The sequence below is a fragment of the Rhipicephalus microplus genome, chromosome 8, assembly GCF_043290135.1.
Source record: "Rhipicephalus microplus isolate Deutch F79 chromosome 8, USDA_Rmic, whole genome shotgun sequence".
In the NCBI taxonomy this organism is placed as follows: Eukaryota; Metazoa; Arthropoda; class Arachnida; order Ixodida; family Ixodidae; genus Rhipicephalus; species Rhipicephalus microplus.
The window spans coordinates 11,177,716-11,195,854 of NC_134707.1; the positions used below are offsets into that span (position 1 = coordinate 11,177,716).

An 18,139-nucleotide genomic window follows, 5' to 3' on the forward strand; every position below is an offset into this window, starting at 1 on the left:
ACCGTACAGATCTCCTGTATGCAGAGGTGGCTCTCGGAAAGCTCACCAAATGCCGATAGCGCATTTTATTTTTACATTCAAGTTAACTTTAGCGTAGCGCACCTACCGACATCGACACTAGCGCGACGTGAAGCGTAGCGTAAGTCCTGGTGACTTCAGGCGCCAGTAGTATGGCTAAAGTTGTGATGACGTCACGTAACCGAAACATACAAAATGGCCGCCTGTGCGTCACCGACAAGGCCGCAGAGAGGCGCTGTTGCGGTTTTGGCGCATGCGTGAACTCTCCCTTCATAGGCGCCTCTTAAACCGGAAAGTACTGGAGCATATACATTCATTTCTCGCCGTTTTCCACCGGGGGGCAATGGCCGGAGGAAATGGGAAGAAAACGGGACCGATACCCCGATAGTGCTCTGGTGGTTGATGAAAAAGTGTGACTCAGGCAAGGGGCATTTATAGTGAAGCAAAAATAACCTTAATCGCCCCACATGTTCCATCTTGGGTATTGTTATGATATTGTGTAAACTTTCGAAAGATCAATGCACCTGTTTTCTAGATACTTAGCACCGATGTCGGCACATGCGCGGTCCACCCACAGTGCTCTATCTTTTGTTTTTTTTTTCTCGCCCCAGCTTTTTTAGTATTCTTGTTTTGATAAATCAGTTAGACTCGCTTCGTAGGTGTCGTCCTTCTTATCTGTCTTTCGAGCCTATAGCAGCGCTGCCTTCATCGTGCAGGCGGGAACATGAAAATCCTTCGGTGAGCGTGTCTTACAGCACGTTGAACTGATGACGGGACTGCGAAATCGCAAAAGAAAGTAAAAAGTAAAAACAGAATAGCACTCTGCTGTTTTTTTTTTAATTCTTTTTCTCATGAACGCGGCACGTTGCTCGTTCGGTACGAACCGTCTCAGTCTGCGAAAAAAACGTTTTACGTCATGTCACGTGTTCAGATAACACGTGGCAGTGTTCAGGCACGTTGGCAGTGGTGGATGATTGTAGGGTGTTTTTTTTCTTTTCCGATTGAAAAAAAAATGGCGGGGGCGATCACTGCACATTCTGCGTTCTGGCGAAGTTCTCGTGAAGCTTATACGGTAACGGCTCCACCAAGACGGAAAGTACTGCACCTGAGGTAAGTGCTAAACGCCCGACGTGTCGGCGTAAGATCTTTTTTTTTTCGTCGGTTTCTGTTTTCTAGAAGGTTTTTCGCTAGCCCCCGTTCTCGTGTTTCAATGCGAAGTGGCTGCAGATGGCAAGGCAGAGCATTAAGTTAATTTCGACGCAGTTTCATTAAGCAACTCCTCCGTAGAACGAATTGTGAATTTCGGTTAGGCGCGGTGCGAGTTGCTTTACGCAAGGAAAGTGACCTTTGTGCACGTAACATTCGACGTTTGAAGCTACCCTGGAATGCCTTTGCAAAGAGTCAACTACGTCGTAACTCTTCTTTCTGCCAATCAGCGAAAGGCCCACAATACGTGTCCGTAAAGCGACACGCTCACCTGCACACTTTGTTAACGCCTTTGCTGGTAATGCTAATTAGTTATGCTTTTTCGCTGTTAAATTAGTTAACCTTTATACCGAGCAAACGTTACGCAAATTATCACGCGTTTTGACGCCTGGTGTGATTCTACGCTTGTACTAGGCAATATATTGCATGCGTTATGAGGAGGCTCATCGTGCTACCTGATATCCATATAGTATTTTTTCCCCTAAACTGTTCCAAGCCCTGCCATGGCTTCGTGGTAGAACGCCTGTTTGCCACACAGAAGTCCTTGATTCAATTCCTACTCGAACCGAAGATTCTTATTATTCACTTAGTTGCATCTGTTCCGCTTTTTTGTTTCCGGACAACGCCAATTTTCCCGCTCAACCAGTGACGCCGGCCCCGAAACTCCTGCGAAACCGGCTTTTTAACGATGTCGCGTTTAATTTCGTTTCAAGCACTGTACTCGAGGTCATAGAACATCAAGAATATTTTCACTGGTTCTTTCGATTACTCGCGAAGATGATTGTTTCCGATTACTTATTTTGGACGCACATGGAAGTACAGTCGGTGCGAAAAGTGTACAGGGACTGCTACGTTTGAGAAAACGTCATATTTCGTTGCGAATTGTGACTGTATTCGGCCTAGGTGCACAGTATACATGTTGGCACATTTTAGAGCAGACCGTAAAGCTAAAGTGAATGCTTTCTACCCAAGCAGCACGATTATGCACCTTTTGCCGTTTCATCGTGGTCCCTAGAGCTTTAGGGCTGACTGTATCTTACAACCAGTTCCACGAACACTACTTCAATTCACAGACACGCCCCGTCATGGTGATCTAGTGGCTAGGGTACTCGGCTGCTGACCCGCTGGTCGCGGGATCGAATCCCGGCTGCGGCGGCTGCATTTCCGATCGTGGCGGAAATGTTGTAGGCCCATGTGCTCAGATTTGTGTGCACGTGAAAGAACCCCAGGTGGTCAAAATTTCCGGAGCCCTCCACTACGGCGTCTCTCATAATCATATGGTGGTTTTGAGACGTTAAACCCCACACATCAATCAATCGATTCCCAGACAGTGCTTGTAATCATATGGTGGTTTTGGGACGTTAAACCCCACACATCAATCAGTCAATTCACAGACAGTGCTTGCCCTGCATCGTACGTATAGGCGTGATCATCAGTGTGCAGACCACGGGACCACGTGGCCGAAGGCATCGACGCACCGAAGGCATCGACTTTTAATTTTGCTGTTTTGTATTCTATTTTCTACTGTAACCCCCCTACAACAATGCCCAATGGTCGATGTAGGTACTTGTAATAAATAAATAAATAAATCTAGCAACGAGACGCCTGCTGTGGTGTGCATGCGCATACCGCCGTATCAGTTGGCCTCTGATGCCACTCTCTCCGACGCGCTTGCAGCCGAAACGACACGTGGGTGTAGCTATCGTTGCTCCATCAAACTTGTGCCGTTTTTTTTAGTTTTTTTTTACGTAGCATCTGCCACGGCGCGGGTTCCAGCGCCAGAATCGCGTAGTTATTTATGCCGGTTGATTCATAACTAATAAGCGTATACAGGCTCGCAAAACCTCAAGCCAAGCACGCAAAATTAATTTTCTCAGCTCAGCTTGCCTTGGTCGCGTTAACGGAAGTTGAACCTATAGGAGCCTAGTTAAGTGAATCTAAGTGTGGTCGAATCTAATCTAGCCTAATTGAACGCGGTATCGCCTGATTAATTCAGGTGTAAGTCTAAGCCCAGTACAGGTTGCTGTTTTTATGTCAAGTGCAGTAAAGCTTCAATGTGCCCATATAGGTCGAGAAAAGCACACGCACAGACAGATCATATAAGCATAGTTGATCACGCTATCCTTCGATTTAGCCGAACAAAATGTGCCCAAATAAGGCAAAACTTATGAGGGCCAATTAATCCAACTATACTTTTCCATGTGCCTAGAGGCGCCAAACCCTGGAAGATACTAATGAATCGTCACTTGCACAAATAATAATTAAGCTCAGTTATATCTAAGTAGTGTTAATTAGGTCACATACTCGTTAGATTGATTAATTAGTCTGATATCCAAACACACACAAAACATACTGGAGTTTCACGTGGCATAATAAGGCCAATCATGAATAACTAAGCTGAAGAGGCAGCGTCAAGGTAAGCATAGGAAAATTCTAAGTATGCTTCATCATAATATCATCAAATTAGCCTGATTATAATTAGGTGCAATTGAGCAAATAATAATAAAACAATGAGAGTAATTGAAGTTGAATTTCTAAGCTCAGAAAATTCAAGCTGAGAAAGATAAGTATTTATCAGAGTCTAGTTTCATTGAGCTAAATAAATTCTAATTATCGTTAAAACAAATTTATTTATGTATTCATACTTATTGCACTTCTTTTATCATAACTAGGCGTTAGGGCAAGTTCAACTTGGCTTCGCTAGATAGCTCGTCGACGCTTTCGACCATGCGATTCCATGGGTCTGCACACTTATGCTCGCCCCTGTACGTAATACACATGCACATCATGTGATTTTCGATCATAAAACCTATTATGTGGTTTAATCCTCGTGCGTTCCGAAACAAATCGGCTAATTGCCGCGCATTTGCTCGAGCAGTTCACTTGCAATTGAACCTGTTTATCAAGACGCGGGCAGCCGGAGGGTCGGGCAACACTGCGACACTCGTGAGCCGTGACGTCAATATTGCGTCACAAGCTGCTCGCTTTGCGAGCGTCTGCATTCAGGCGAGCGAGTTTGTTCCTTGGTGAACTGTGCGTATACGTGCAGTCGAGCTAATTCAGACTTCTTCAGTTTGACCACCTTGAAAACGAACGATATGCCGCGGCTGAATCTTTCGTACAAGACGACGTACGTGCTTCGTGCAGCTCGTTACGTCATACACGAGGTGGTAAAAAGTTGGCCGGTAGGGCCTATAACGAGCTATTTCTATGACTTATTTTGTACTGCAATACTATTTGACAGTGCGTTCTTCATATATGCCTAGATGCAATGAACCCTCTATTTCTAGTTTCCGCTGACAACCTGATATTGTCTGGTGACTGTGTAATGGGCTCTGTAACAGTAAGTGTTCGTCGAAGTAACTAGTACCGGGTGCGGGTTCGACGTAATGACTGATAGGTTACGTGACTACCTGGAGATGTTCAATTCTGGCCACATCATCGTAATGATGGATAGAGAGGTTCATTTGAAACTTGCAGCAAGAATTTGCCGAAAAGCTCGTCTGTTCCGTTTTGACAGTGATGATGCCCCCCTCCCCCTCAATGGAACGCCCTTTCCATTTTATTACGGGCTGTCACCTTCTTCACAGAGATTCATGGACAGAACAAAAAAAAAATGGTGCCTTGAAAAATCAAGTTTCAAAAGAGAAGTTCCGCTTACTTAAGTTGACCGATTCCTCCATGCAAAGTAAGCACCCCTCCCAACTGGTACTTCTGAGGATAGCGTTCCGTAATGTAGTAAAGCACTCCGGCCGCTGTCAATACGGGTTTTCATTTTTGCGCAGCCTGTTTATCTGCGGCGTTCAATAGCGCTCCTTTTTCAGCCGTCTCGTTTCCCTGCGAGTAATGCCTGTTCCAGCGGTGTCAGTGAACCACTTCTGTGGTCTGTTCGATCGACGTCATTGTCCACGTGACCTAGGGAAGCTAAGCAGTGACGCGTATTCCACTGCACTTGCGCGGAGCGGTTCTTGCACCCGATGCAGCGTGCGAAACATAATGGAATGAATCGTGGGTGTCGGTTCACTTGAGCGATAATGTCTTCGGCGTGTATCGGTTTCATCGCGCCGCCTTTTTTTCTCATTACCAGCTATTGTTAGTTTCGGCGTTTACGCTTCCAGGTTTCGTAAATTCGCTTTTTCCGGCCAAAGTTACGTCTGCTTCGTCTGGCATGCCCTGTCAGAACGCATGGTGAGGGAATGCCCCCCAAGAAACACGAAACGATTGTCTGCCGGGCTAAAGTGTCGTCTGCTTCGTTGACCATGTGCCCGAAACTCGATGCTCTTCTTTGATCTGTCTGCAATCGTATAGAGTTATAGCTTTACAATGACGTCATTGAAAGAGTAATACCGTGACATTGACCCTATGTATCGAGTATTTTAATTTTTTTTACTATTTCGCGGTGGGCATATGCTCAGTGCGAAGGTCGTTCATAGGTCCTCTGCGTATACATTGTCGAGCCTTTTTTTTTTTAATGACGGGTTGCGAGGAACCAATGACCCCCTTGTATGCTCGTCACTTCGCGGTTACGACATGCATGTCGCACGAAATCGTTGTGAAGAGACGAACGTGTGGTATTGAATAAGTGTAACTGTGTCGAAAGACCCTCGAGTGTTGGGTGTAGAAGTATGCTCAACCCTCCTTTTTAGGGGGTATAAGGAGAGTGTGTTACATGGGGTATATTGACTAAACATGCATATTGAGGAGTAATTGGTTACGATTTGACCTTCTGTGGAGTATTTGTGAGAAAATGGATCACTATAATAAGGGTTGCAGCGCGAGCACGAATGTGCTAGAAGAAACAGACGAAAGTCGAGGTAAGGAAGGTAAAGAGGACAACACGAGCGCTCTCTTTGTCCCAAAGAGGACACGAGTTGTCCTCTTTGCCTTCCGTACCTCGACTTTCGTCTGTTTCTTCTAGCACATTCGTGCTCGCACTGCAACCCTTATTATCATGAATTCAAATCAACTAGCCCAAATCGCCATTCTTCTTCAATGGATCACTACGTTCCATGCTGGTACTTCTCCAGGAACTAGTCTTTCCGTGTCCAGTTTTGCTTATTTTGCACGAGACACTACTCTACAGAAAGGTGTAAACGGGTTGTATCGACTGGTCATTTCGGGGACTCAGTATTATTCGTCCTTCTGGGGAGTGGCATGGAGGGAGTGAACTGTTGCACATCATGCTGCAGGGGCGTAGCCAAAGGGTGGCAACCCCCCCCCCCCCCCCCACGAAAATTTTCACCATCCATACGTAGTGCAAAATAACCATTTGCCTGTCCAGCCCCCACTTAAGCCAAGGAGGTGCCCCCCCCCCCCCCCCCTGACTAAAATTAAAAATTACTGCATACGAACCTGCCATGCGGGTAGTCCTCCTTGTACTAATGTAGCCGTAAAGTTTCCTCCACAAGGGAAATATGGCACACCTGTAATGGTAGCTGCCAGTGCTAGACTACGATAGATTATTTTGAAGCAAGGAAGGAAAATAGGAGGAAAAGAACGGTAGGGAGGTTAACCAGCCAATAGGCAGCCGATTTGCTACCCCGCGCATGGCAGGGGAGTGGGGGAGATGAAAGGTAGAGGAGAGAGGGAATTTTTTTGAAGCAAGTTACTACAACATTGAAGCAAGTTACTACAACATTGAAGCAAGTTACTACAACATTGAAGCAAGTTACTACAACATTGAAACAAGTTACTACAATTTTGAAGCAAGTTACTACAAGTAACTGCAACACTGTGCTCGCTCAGCTATTAAGGGAATGAGCGGCTGAGAACAGGAATGTTGTCTTATCTTCGTGTCTTGGATTTTGAGTTTTTTGTGTTGTGCTGCAATTCATTTTTGGGAAATTTTCAAGCCCTGTACTTTCTTTGAAAATTAAACGAAATTGGCCTGTCTTTCTACACTGTCACTACAAAATATGTTGAGTTACTAATTTTATATATTTCATATTTAATTCTTGATTGTTTAGCATGTGACTACGAATATTGGAAACGAAGTGTTTAAGTTTGCTTCGGAAACAGGCTTTTCTTTACATAGAGCCATACTGCAGAAAAGCCCCATTTACAGGCGTTTCAAACATGTATGTTAAAGTAACTATTAAGAAGCTAAATTTTCTTTAGCTAGAGTTCATTGTGCCTTGTACAAAAAAGTACTAGCAATCGGCATATTACAAAATCGAAATCTCGCTTTGAGCCTGAGCTCTAACAGCGTGGAATAGACCTAAATTTACGAACTTCAACAGATGTCATTTCATCTCGATTGCAACAGAGAATGTTTGTAAGCGATGGAGTGAAGGCGTATGTGAAATGATTGTGGCGTTGTCGGTGTCGTTGACCTGATCGTCAGCAATATTCTCGTGGCATCACAGCATCACGCACAACTTAAAAAAAAAGGCTTTGTACGCTATTGTGCTTTCCATAAAACGACACCAGTGCAATTGACGCCTTTTTTCGGGTGAGACCAACCGGGAAAATTGCGCCTTGCGAAAAAACTGGGCGGTGGACAGTTTTTTTTGTTTTTTTTTGTTGCGTTGTGTCGTGAGCATTGTAGCGCCCGTGCACGCTATTCGCTGGGTCTCGGCAAGTAATTTTTGTTTTCGTGGTACATAACCTTGCGGCGACGAAGCCGGGAGAAAATAAGCGACCGCAGTAAAAAAAAGTTATTACGGGAAGTAAGAAGGAAAAAAAAAATGACGCGTTATATGAACCGCGTGCATAAGGGCTTATTATGGGCACCGTACCCAAACCAGAGGGCACTCCGTGGTTCTCGTTTAAGGGCACAGTGTTGTCAACGTCGGCTATTAGGGGTGCCAAGAAAACAAGTTAATTAAAGGAAAGCCTTACGTGCCTCATGGAACACGAAAATTGAATGACGGCGTCGGTAGCGTCAACAAAAGTCGTGTGAGAAATCACAATATGACCACATGACGTCATCATGAGGTCGCAGATTACGAAAATAACAACGTCATCACAATGTCACTATGAGGCGTCGTGACGTCACGAATCATGGTGTGACACGACGACGCCGTTCTAAGTCAGTCCCGTGCCCGGCGTAGCCGGGACAAAACCAGGTGGCGCACCGAAGCAGTGCCTCTGATCCAGGAGGCAATGCGAACTGTATTATGCATCGGGAGAGGGCAATCAATGTATCGACTGAGGATAAGAAGGAGTTAGTTTTAGCCTTAGTCTGACGAATCTACTCTGCACCACTCTGGACTTTGCCTAAGCCGATCGTGCGACTTTCAATCCCTCGGATCACAAAGAGGTCGAAAATACCAACTGCTGGACTTGAGCATTTCGCTTTGTCATATATTGCCTGTATGTACGAATATGATAGAGCGAATTTTTGCCGATGGGTCTGTCACGTAAACCTCCTCAGCAGCAGCTTTCACCGTGTCTCATATGGGAATCGTGCAGCGCTCCAAAATAACACACCAGACATCTACTGCTGCTGAGCTGACCGTCGCCCGACAAACTGCCTGCTACATTTTACAGCAGAGTACAGCGAAACGATCATTACTTTGCGACTCCAAGCCGGCACTTCGGCTAATTAGAAACTACATGAAGCAAGAAACTGCATACAGTCATGTGGTGTGTGACATAATGAATGTTTAATGAGGCATTTCAATCCGAACATACCGTTGCGTAGCAGTGAATTCCCAGACTCTGCGGCATAGCTGGGAATGAACAAATTGACGCAAAAGCGAAAATGACGCACATTAAAACGGCGAAGTGATATCAACTAACTTTTCCCGATATGACATCACTTCCTTGCTGCCCGAAGATATGAAAAGATCTATGACACGTCTATGGGAGGATCCGGATGATCACCAAGAGCGCATTTATAGACTTGACTCCGGTCGTGCTTTTCGTCTTCTGTTCCGACTAAGCAGAGACCAGGTAATGCCACTACACGGACTGCAGCTATAGGTTTTGCATATGCACGAATATACCAGCAAGATTAGACGGGAGCAAAATGCTAACTGCAACTTGTGTCACACGCCAGACGTTATTAATCCCATCCTGTACGTGTGTCCATCGACACGCGGTCGAAATATATTCTCCGAAGCGCCCCACGGATCACCCAGGCTGCCGACCTTTTTTTCGGAAGCATTTGGGCGCGGTTGCGTTACGCACCGCTCGCCGCTTATCAGCCAGCGCTCGAGTCTGGCTCATCTGCTCCGGACGATAATCCGTTATCGCCGCATGTGCCTCGATATGTTTCCCCCTCTCCCTTTCTTCACGGCGTGCCTTTATAATCGACTACGGATTAGGCCGTGGGCCTTTCTTTTGTACACCCTTACTCGGCAAGCATGCCGTATCGAAACGTATGTACGTTCTTCCTTCTCACGGCGTCTTCCTCGCCCTGCTTCGAGCCCGGATCGGCCGAACGTAACAGCTGGTTGCAGCGGTAGGATGGCAGACCCTCGGGAGCTCTGCGGCAGCAGTCGGTGAGGCTTTGGCTTTGCACTCTGGTGCGTCGAGTGTTATAATTTTCAGTCAGGGAAATAGAAAAGGTGGCTAGAGAGAACTTTCGCCACAGTTACGGTAGTGAACATAGATATGAATGACTTGCTAAAGGTAGATTTGCTGGCCGTAGCAGTTGAGCTCGGATTAGAAGTTGGCAAAGCTATGCGGCAATCCGGAATTGTGGCCAAGATTGCAGCCTGTGGGGCGGGTGCCGACGACATTGCTGAAGCAGTTAATGAAGCGCAAAGGAAACGCTAACCGAAAGAAAAAGAGGAACTAAAACAATGCCCTATGAAGCAGCCAAAGAGGAGTTTGGCCACTGAGGCAGAGCCGAGACCCGTCAGTTATGACGTGAGAGGTTTTCTTCCGCCCTTTGTTATTGGTAGCGAATTGGGGCTCTTTTTGACAAACTTTGAGCGCACACGCACAAGAACGGGCTTTGAGCTGACGTCCTGGCCTCGAAGTCCTTTCAGTTTGTTGGTGGCAGGAGCAGCACAAATTCTAGCGAGGTTATGTGCCGAAGAAGCGTAATGTTAAGAGGACGTAGAAAAAGGGCTTTGTTAGCGAATAACAAGTTGTCACCTGAAGCTTTCCGGCTGAAGTTTCGGAAATCAGTTAAGACTCCGAACGAAAGCTACTCAGAGTTTGCGAACAGGCTAGCAAACTTCCTAAAAAAAATTGGCTAAAAGGTGCTGACGCGTTCGATAACAAGGCCAAAATGTTAGGGGAATTCTGTCTACAGTAGTTTTGTTCAACGCTTCATGAAAAATAGAGAGCGGACTCTTGATAAGTCAGATGTCAGGACGGCTCGCAAGGCAGCAGAGTATGCAGATGACCACTGCACAAAACACCGTTATGAATCCAGAAAGAATCCAGAAAAGAATCAAAAAGTTTGAGAAAATGAACAATACCACAAAGCAGGAATCTTTGGATTCACGTGTGCTGCGGCGGCTGCATTTCCGATGGAGGCGGAAATGTTGTAGGCCCGTGTGCTCAGATTTGGGTGCACGTTAAAGAATCCCAGGTGGTCTAAATTTCCGGAGTCCTCCCCTACGGCGTCTCTCATAATCATATAGTGGTTTTGGGACGTTAAACCCCACATATCAATCAATCAATCAATTGGATTCACGTGTAAACAAATCTTTCGAGGCGCAGAAGCCTATCGTATGCTTCAAGTACCAGAAACCAGGACACGTAGCCGCGAGGTGTCGCATTTCAAAAAATAATAAAGTTCGTTATGGTACAGGGCGAAGATTTGCTGAAGCCTTCATGGCATGGAATTTCACGGCCGAAAATGTGAAGTGTTGCGTGACACAGGTGCGACGTATGACGTGGTGCACTCTTCCCTAGTAGGTGACTTCACGGGTGATTGTGTGCTTTAGGCAAGCCTGGAAGAAGGCACTCCGGCCCCCGTATTCACAAACGCTCCTTCACTCAAGAGCTCTCTCGACTTGAAAAAGTCGATGGGAGCGCCGTCTCTTGGCAGACCAAGTCACTGCATATCGGCGATATTCTGCAGCGATTCTTGAGAAGCGCCACCTCAATTTCAGTCTAGCAGCGGCGCAGTGCTGAACTAAGTCAAGTGAAGAATGGAATTCGAGTCGAGGAGTGTTTCGGAATACGGGGGTGAGCTTACCAGTAGCGAAGCCCCACCGCGGTGGTCTAGTGGCTAAGGTACTCGGCTGCTGACCCGCAGGTCGCGGGTTCAAATCCCGGCTGCGGCGGCTGCATTTCTGATGGAGGCGGAAATGTCGAGGCCCGTGTGCTCAGATTTGGGTGCACGTTAAAGAACCCCAGGTGGTCAAAATTTCCGGAGCCCTCCACTACGGCGTCTCTCATAATCATATGGTGGTTTTGGGACGTTAAACCCCACAAATCATTACCAGTAGCGAAAGTAACACTGAAAGTGGCGTTTGGTGAAATTAAAACCGAAGCAGCCGTCTCGGATAGCGTTCTGATAAAGCGCCTATATTTGCTATCAAACAGAACTGCAAAAGAGTTGCTTAAAGGCAGCGCACCCGATAAGAACGCGGTAATGCTTGTCACGTGGTCGATGACGAAAGCGACTGCCGCCCACAAAGAGCCTTCATCACGCGTTGTCTGTACCCAGGATCGAAAACGCGGTCAATCAGATAATATCGGTGATCCAAGCTCAGACGCGCATGAATCTGACCACGAGGAAGGCGAATGGTCACCGTTTTTCATTCCTGCCACGAGCTGCGATTTTTCGGCATTATCTTTCGTCGACAAAACGACTGATTGAGGAACAGTAAACCGATTTAGCCTTGGAAAAATGCCTCCGAAGTGTTGGAAAGGAAGGCGCAGGCAGTGGCTTCTTTTTTAAAAAAAGAAATTGCATTTAAACCGTGATCGATTCGTGTCCCCTCTGAAGTATACCTCGAAAACATTCTAGGACTTTTTCATAGGGAAGGCTGGTCAGGCCATCTCGAAAAAACCAAGATGAAAATCGAAACTTCTGAGTGAATATTATTGGCCGGGTTGCTTTTAAAAACGTGGAGCAGTTTGTTCGTAGTTATGTTCGTCAGCGAACTGGCAGACCACACGAGAAACAAAAGGCGCCTATGACTGCAGTTCCTATAATCACTGAGCCGTTTCGTGGAGTTTTAGCTGACATTGTCCTTGCCGGTGACGAAGTCGGGATATAAATATCTTCCGACGATGGTGTGCTGTGCAATTATATTTCCCGAGGCATTGCCGCTGCGTTGTCTTACATTTGCAGAAATAGTAGATGTCCTTATTTTGATCTTTTCCCGCGTGGGGTTTTCCGAGCCAAAAATACAGTCTGATCTAGGCAGTGTCTTCACAAGTGAGTTAACAACCACAAATCTTAACAGGTGCGGTACCAAGATACACCACAGCTCTATTCGGCATCCGCAAAGCAACCGTGTAGAGAGGGTTCATTCTGCAATGAACCGGGTATTGCGGGATTTGTGTTTCGAGCAAACACACGCACGCGCGCGCACGCGCACACACACGCGCACACACACGCGCACACGCGCACACGCACACGCACACGCACACGCACGCACACGCACACGCACGCACACGCACACGCACACACACGCACACGCACACACACGCACACGCACACACACACACGCACACACACGCACACACACGCACACACACGCACACACACACACACACGCACACACACACGCACACACACACACAAATGGGACACTGCGTCATCAGCTATAATTTTTGCATTACGTTCGGTAGCCCACAAATTGACAGGTTTCAGCCCAGCGGAGCTTGTGTACAGAAGGGCGCTGTGCTCTTCACTTAGGCTAGATTGTGAGAACTGGAAAGATAACGGTAAAATCTGACTCGTAGACTACGTTTGCAACCTACTGCTGCAGTGCTTGTACGACACACACTATGGTGGAAGCCAATATGCTTGAGGCGCAGACAAAAGCAAAAAAAAAGCGTTACAATAAAAACAGCCAAGTGCGCCAGTTTCACGTGGGACAGAAGGTGCTCATGCTGCGTACTTTTAAAGCCAACAAGCTGGAGGTACACTGGGAAGGCCCCGAGACAATACAAAAACTCTTGGACACAACCTACGTGGGTAAACTTCCTTCTCCCGGCGTCTTCCTCTCCCGGCTTCGAGCCTGACTCGGGCGAGCGTAACAGTGCTTGGAAAAGTGTAGATCACGCCTAACGCAACTAAATGTGTTTTTTCACATTACTCAGCGAGGCATGGTACAGATGTTCGTATTTAGAGCATGCGTAATGTGGCTAGAAATTTTTGTGCGTGTCCTGAACCACACAGGAGAATATCTGCAGCGACTCATTCTGCCGTACCATAGTTGTCTCTCATCATGCCACCCTCTTCCTCTCCCTCATTTTCTCTTACCACCGTAAGAAGTCAGTCTAAAAGCCCGTTTTACAGGCCAACCTCCTTTCCTTCTCGTCATTAAATATCTTCCCCACCAAGAAAGACTGTACAGCTCCGAGTGAAAGGGAAAGAGGACCAAGGGTCCGTGCTGCGTTTAGACTCCAACACGGTGCATCAGATCTGCCACAGCGCCATTTTTTCTCCATTGGAGCCGCCAGGCCCGAGGTTATTATCAGTGATTATAAACTGACGCACACTTCTTTTGCATTACACCGGGTGCCAAAGACTCCATCTTCCATTTCCGGATTGAGATGGTAGCCGTGCTCTCTGAAAGAGTTGAGCCTACTTCAAAGAACGCGTAATCCGTGGCTTCGGGGCTGATTCTTGGTTCGGGAAGCTGCTTCCACTGCCATTACTTGGCACCGCTCGCTAAGGGCAGTTTCTCTTTCTCTGCCTCCCCGCAACCCTACTCTACCCCACCCCCAAGTTTTGTATTCCACGTTAGCTGTGACTTTAACCCGGAATGCCCTGCCGGTGGCTTTGAGCAACTTTATCTGTTAACCGGTGGCTTAGTTTCATAACCCTTACATCGAAGTAACGTTTTCCTTTTTCAACGTTGCTGCCAGCGCAGAATGCAAACGTGACACGAATGAGATGAAGGCATACGTGGAGTCTAGCTAAAGCTCACTCTAGTCTGGCCTCTGCTCTACTAAAACCACGTCTTACTGAACGCTGGTTATTTGGAAAACTCGCAAAAAAAAAACACCCTACTGCTTTGTTTGACGTCACGTCCGCGAACGCTAGAGGACTGTATTGTAGGACGACCACAAAAACAAATCTAGTTGGTAAATATTCGCCGTATTCGTCCAGTGAACAGGGAGCGCGGAAATGGACACTGCGCGACACTTCTTCCTAGCCTGTTCCGTTCCTTCACTTCCGGTTTGCTGAACCAATATGAGTTGCTAGTTGATCCACCTGTCGAAATAACCATAAACAACGCGTACCTGCTGCGTCGTGACTCATTAAATAGAAAAAAAGGTAATTACAAGTAACTTCAATCTTCAAGTGACACAAATCTGCTGTTATACACGATCAAAAGCCAATAATTGGAAGCGTGTTCAACTATATTTCAATCGGTAGTTGTATGCGGTACTTTTTTACAACAAATATTGTTATGTGAAGGAGCGATAGTGGTTTGTTTGTCAAACATTTTCGTCAACGACAAAGTAAAGCCATCCTTTACTGTAAGGTAAGAAAAAGAAATCCTTAGCCCACACCATAAAAACATAGCAGGCAATGCCAATTAGAAAAGAAAAATGAACAGGCTAGAGCAAAGTGAAATTTCGAGAAGGAAGGATGGTGCAGGAGAAGCATACTCTATTCCCAGTCAAACCAGACAAAAAAAAAATAATCTCTTGTTCTGTTTTACAATGTTATTCTTGCCGGTAACATGTATGGCCGAGTCAGTCTTCCGTAATGAATTCTTGCGATGCGCAGCTTAATGCAACTGTTTTGAAGTTCTTGTTTTTCTTGTTTGTTGTAGGAGTAGGTATTGCCTGTTGATTTAAAATTCTCTTCCGAAATAAGTGCTCTGTAAAACAAAAAAAAAATGATTACTGCCCATCTCCTCCCGCCCCGTTAGTTTCAAGTTAGTTTGCATTACTTTTTCCCAGTAGCAGATGACGAGTAGGTACGTAGAGTTGGAATTATTTTTAGATGTTTGTTTCATTTTTGATACATAGTAATATTTAGGGGAGTTAAAGTGCGACAGAATGTCAAATTGCTTACGGTATTATTGATTGACTTGTAAGTATTCATTAAAATTTTTCTTAAGCTTTAGAGATTTAGTTTCATGATCTAATTCTGAGGAAGAAAATTTTGAATTGTTGCAAACGGTCTTCAGAGACATCACGCAACACTACAGACTGAACAGATGCAAATATCCACCACCCCACGCCAAGCTAAACAAGAAACAGCAGGTTGCCTGGAGACAACTACAGACACACACGTACCCGAATCCGGTGATCCTTCGCCTCTGCTACCCAGGCATTTATACGTCCGACGCGTGTAAGGCGTGCAGAGCCAGAGCGACGCTGCAGCACATGCTGTGGAAGTGTACCGGTAACGCGCAGCAGTTCCCTACGAACCCGGTAGACATGGCAGTCTCGAACCGCGAGGCGCCATGGGAGGCGGCTCTGCTCAGCCACGACCTTGCTGATCAACTGTGGGCCGTCCGGCAAGCCCAGGATGCCGCCCGGGTCCAAGGACTCGAGGCCGTCACCTAGGCCGGGGTGCTTGTAGCCCCACCCCGCTCAATGACGCCGGACATGTTCAATAAAGTTTTTACTCACTCACTCACTACAAACGGTCTTAATAGTAGTTAGAATTTTACCATCCATGAGTGCAACGTATATAGTTTTTACTTATATTCTATTTTCAGAATTGTTTTCATTTTTTTCTTTATTTTCATTCTTTTTCTCTCTCTCACTTTTCTATTGTATCCTCTCTCAATTTTTTCTTCCTTTTCTTTCACTTTTTCTTTTTCCGTTTATTATGTTCTCGCTCTGTTGTCTTTTTCCTTTCATAACCTACAATAGTTTTTTTTTCTTCCGCATCTTTTCTTCTTATTTTTTCTTTCAACTTTTCTTCCGTTTTTACTTTTCTTTTCTTTCTTTCTACTTTCTTTTTTTCGTTCCCTTTTCTTTCGGTGCTTTGTTTTTCTTTTTACATACTTTCTTCTTGTGCATTCATTTGACCAGTTTAAGTTTGACAGTTCCTGAGCACAGACAACCATTTCACAAGTCTGTTTTCCTTGTAGAATGTGTTGGGAGTCAGAAGGAGCATATGCTTCCGGTCTTTTATTGTCGATAAATCCAGTATATTTTTCCTCTCTCTCATCACCCTTTTTTATGAACCATGATTCAATCATGAGACGAGTTTGCTTTTTCAATCTCTTATTTGTAATTTGCTTTTATTACGTTACAGTGTCGTAACAGTTTTAGAGATTGTATCTCTAGTTTGACCTGGTTACCCGTCAGGGCTTTCAAAATAGCTGTAATTTGCCCGCCTGTAGGTCCGGGGGTCTTTAAAAACTGATATGCCACCGTATTTTATATTTGGTTTGCACACCTCTTTATTCACTGATTTAACAGTGTCTGAAGACAAGACCAGCGCGGGTATTTCGATTAAAATTTTCATTCGGGAAGCAGATGACGCTGACAAAAAAAATGAATAATAAGCCCTAGGTCACTTAATAAAGTTCTTTCCTCCTCCTCCTCCCTAGGTCACATTGATTTTAGGAGCGCACTGTGGCACGAGGGCTAAGAAGGAAAGAATGGGCACAGCATGGGCGCTGACTCACAACTGAATTTTATTTAGAAAAAAAAGTGCAATTATAAATGTGAAGAAAAAAGTGAACAGAAAACTGATAAGCTTTGTAATCAACATGTGCCGGTGGGGCTTAGATATCGGAATTGTGCATCACTTAGCGTGATATAAGGTAAACTGAAGGTCAGTTTTCTGCTGTGCTACCTTCAGAACATGACGTCACACACGCCATGGCAGATTGGTGGTCACCGACGTAGGCGGGATCTATAACCAGGGACTTCCAGCGCTAGTTTCGCACCGAAATATTTTTTTATGGCCACTTTTTGGGTACTGAGGGCATAATAGTGCCTCCTGGTGATGGTTCTAACGCGGAAGCGCTAAAGAGATTGTCTCGCAAAAATCCCCGTGTCAGCACCGTTGACAGTGACCTAATAATCATGAAAGATGGAAATGAAATTGATAATAAAACACGCCGACGTCGACGCCAGTGGTGAAATGCAGCCGAGAGTGTCCATATAATTGCTATCGCAACAAAAAACTTGGGGTCCGAGTAAGAATCCAATCCAGGCCATGCACGTGGCAAGCTGTTCTACAACAGAGCCACTCCTCCAGAGGACGCGCCACTTGTCGACTTCGTGTTAATTCCTAGTGCGGGTACACAGAATATCTGCGAAAGAGGATCCACCTAACCCGAGGCTCTTGTGCGTGTCTGGAGGGAAGGGCAGTTTTTTTTAAAAATTAGGTGTGCGCACTGAGCGAGAGCGATAGATAGATAGATTGATTGAAAGAATGATTGATCGATAGATTGATAGATAGATAGATAGATTGATTGATAGATAGATTGATTGGTAGATTGGTAGATAGATTGATTAATAGATGGTATATAAATAGATAGAGGGTATATTCATAGATAGATAGATAGATAGATAGATAGATAGATCGAGGGTATATTGGTAGATAGAGTATATTGATAGATAGATAGATAGATAGAGGGTACATTGATAGATAGATAGATCGAGTGTATATTGATAGAGGGTATATTGATAGATAGATAGATAGAGGGCATATTGATAGATAGAGGGTATATTCATAGATAGATAGATAGATAGATAGAGGGTATATTGATAGATAGAGGGTATATTCATAGATAGATAGATAGATATAGATAGATAGATAGAGGGTATATTGATAGATAGATAGGTAGATAAATCGAGGGTATAGTGATAGAGTATATTGATAGATAGATAGAGGGTATATTGA

At 45.4% G+C, this 18,139-nt stretch overlaps 1 protein-coding gene across 7 annotated transcripts in view; it reads left to right on the plus strand.

Moving 5' to 3' along the window:
• Positions 1-786: 786 nt before the first annotated feature.
• Positions 787-18,139, plus strand: part of LOC119164132 (adenosine receptor A2b-like) — a 220,400-nt gene continuing 203,047 nt past the window's right edge. For 3 of the 7 annotated variants that reach the window (XM_075871038.1, XM_075871039.1, XM_075871040.1), the window contains exon 1: positions 787-1,128. In XM_075871038.1, coding sequence (XP_075727153.1) covers positions 935-1,128 — 194 coding nt within the window. In that variant the 5' untranslated portion in view covers positions 787-934. Of the gene's footprint in view, positions 1,129-9,484; positions 9,672-18,139 lie in introns of those variants that run through there. The other 4 variants (XM_075871035.1, XM_075871036.1, XM_075871037.1 and 1 more) reach the window with 2 other exon arrangements.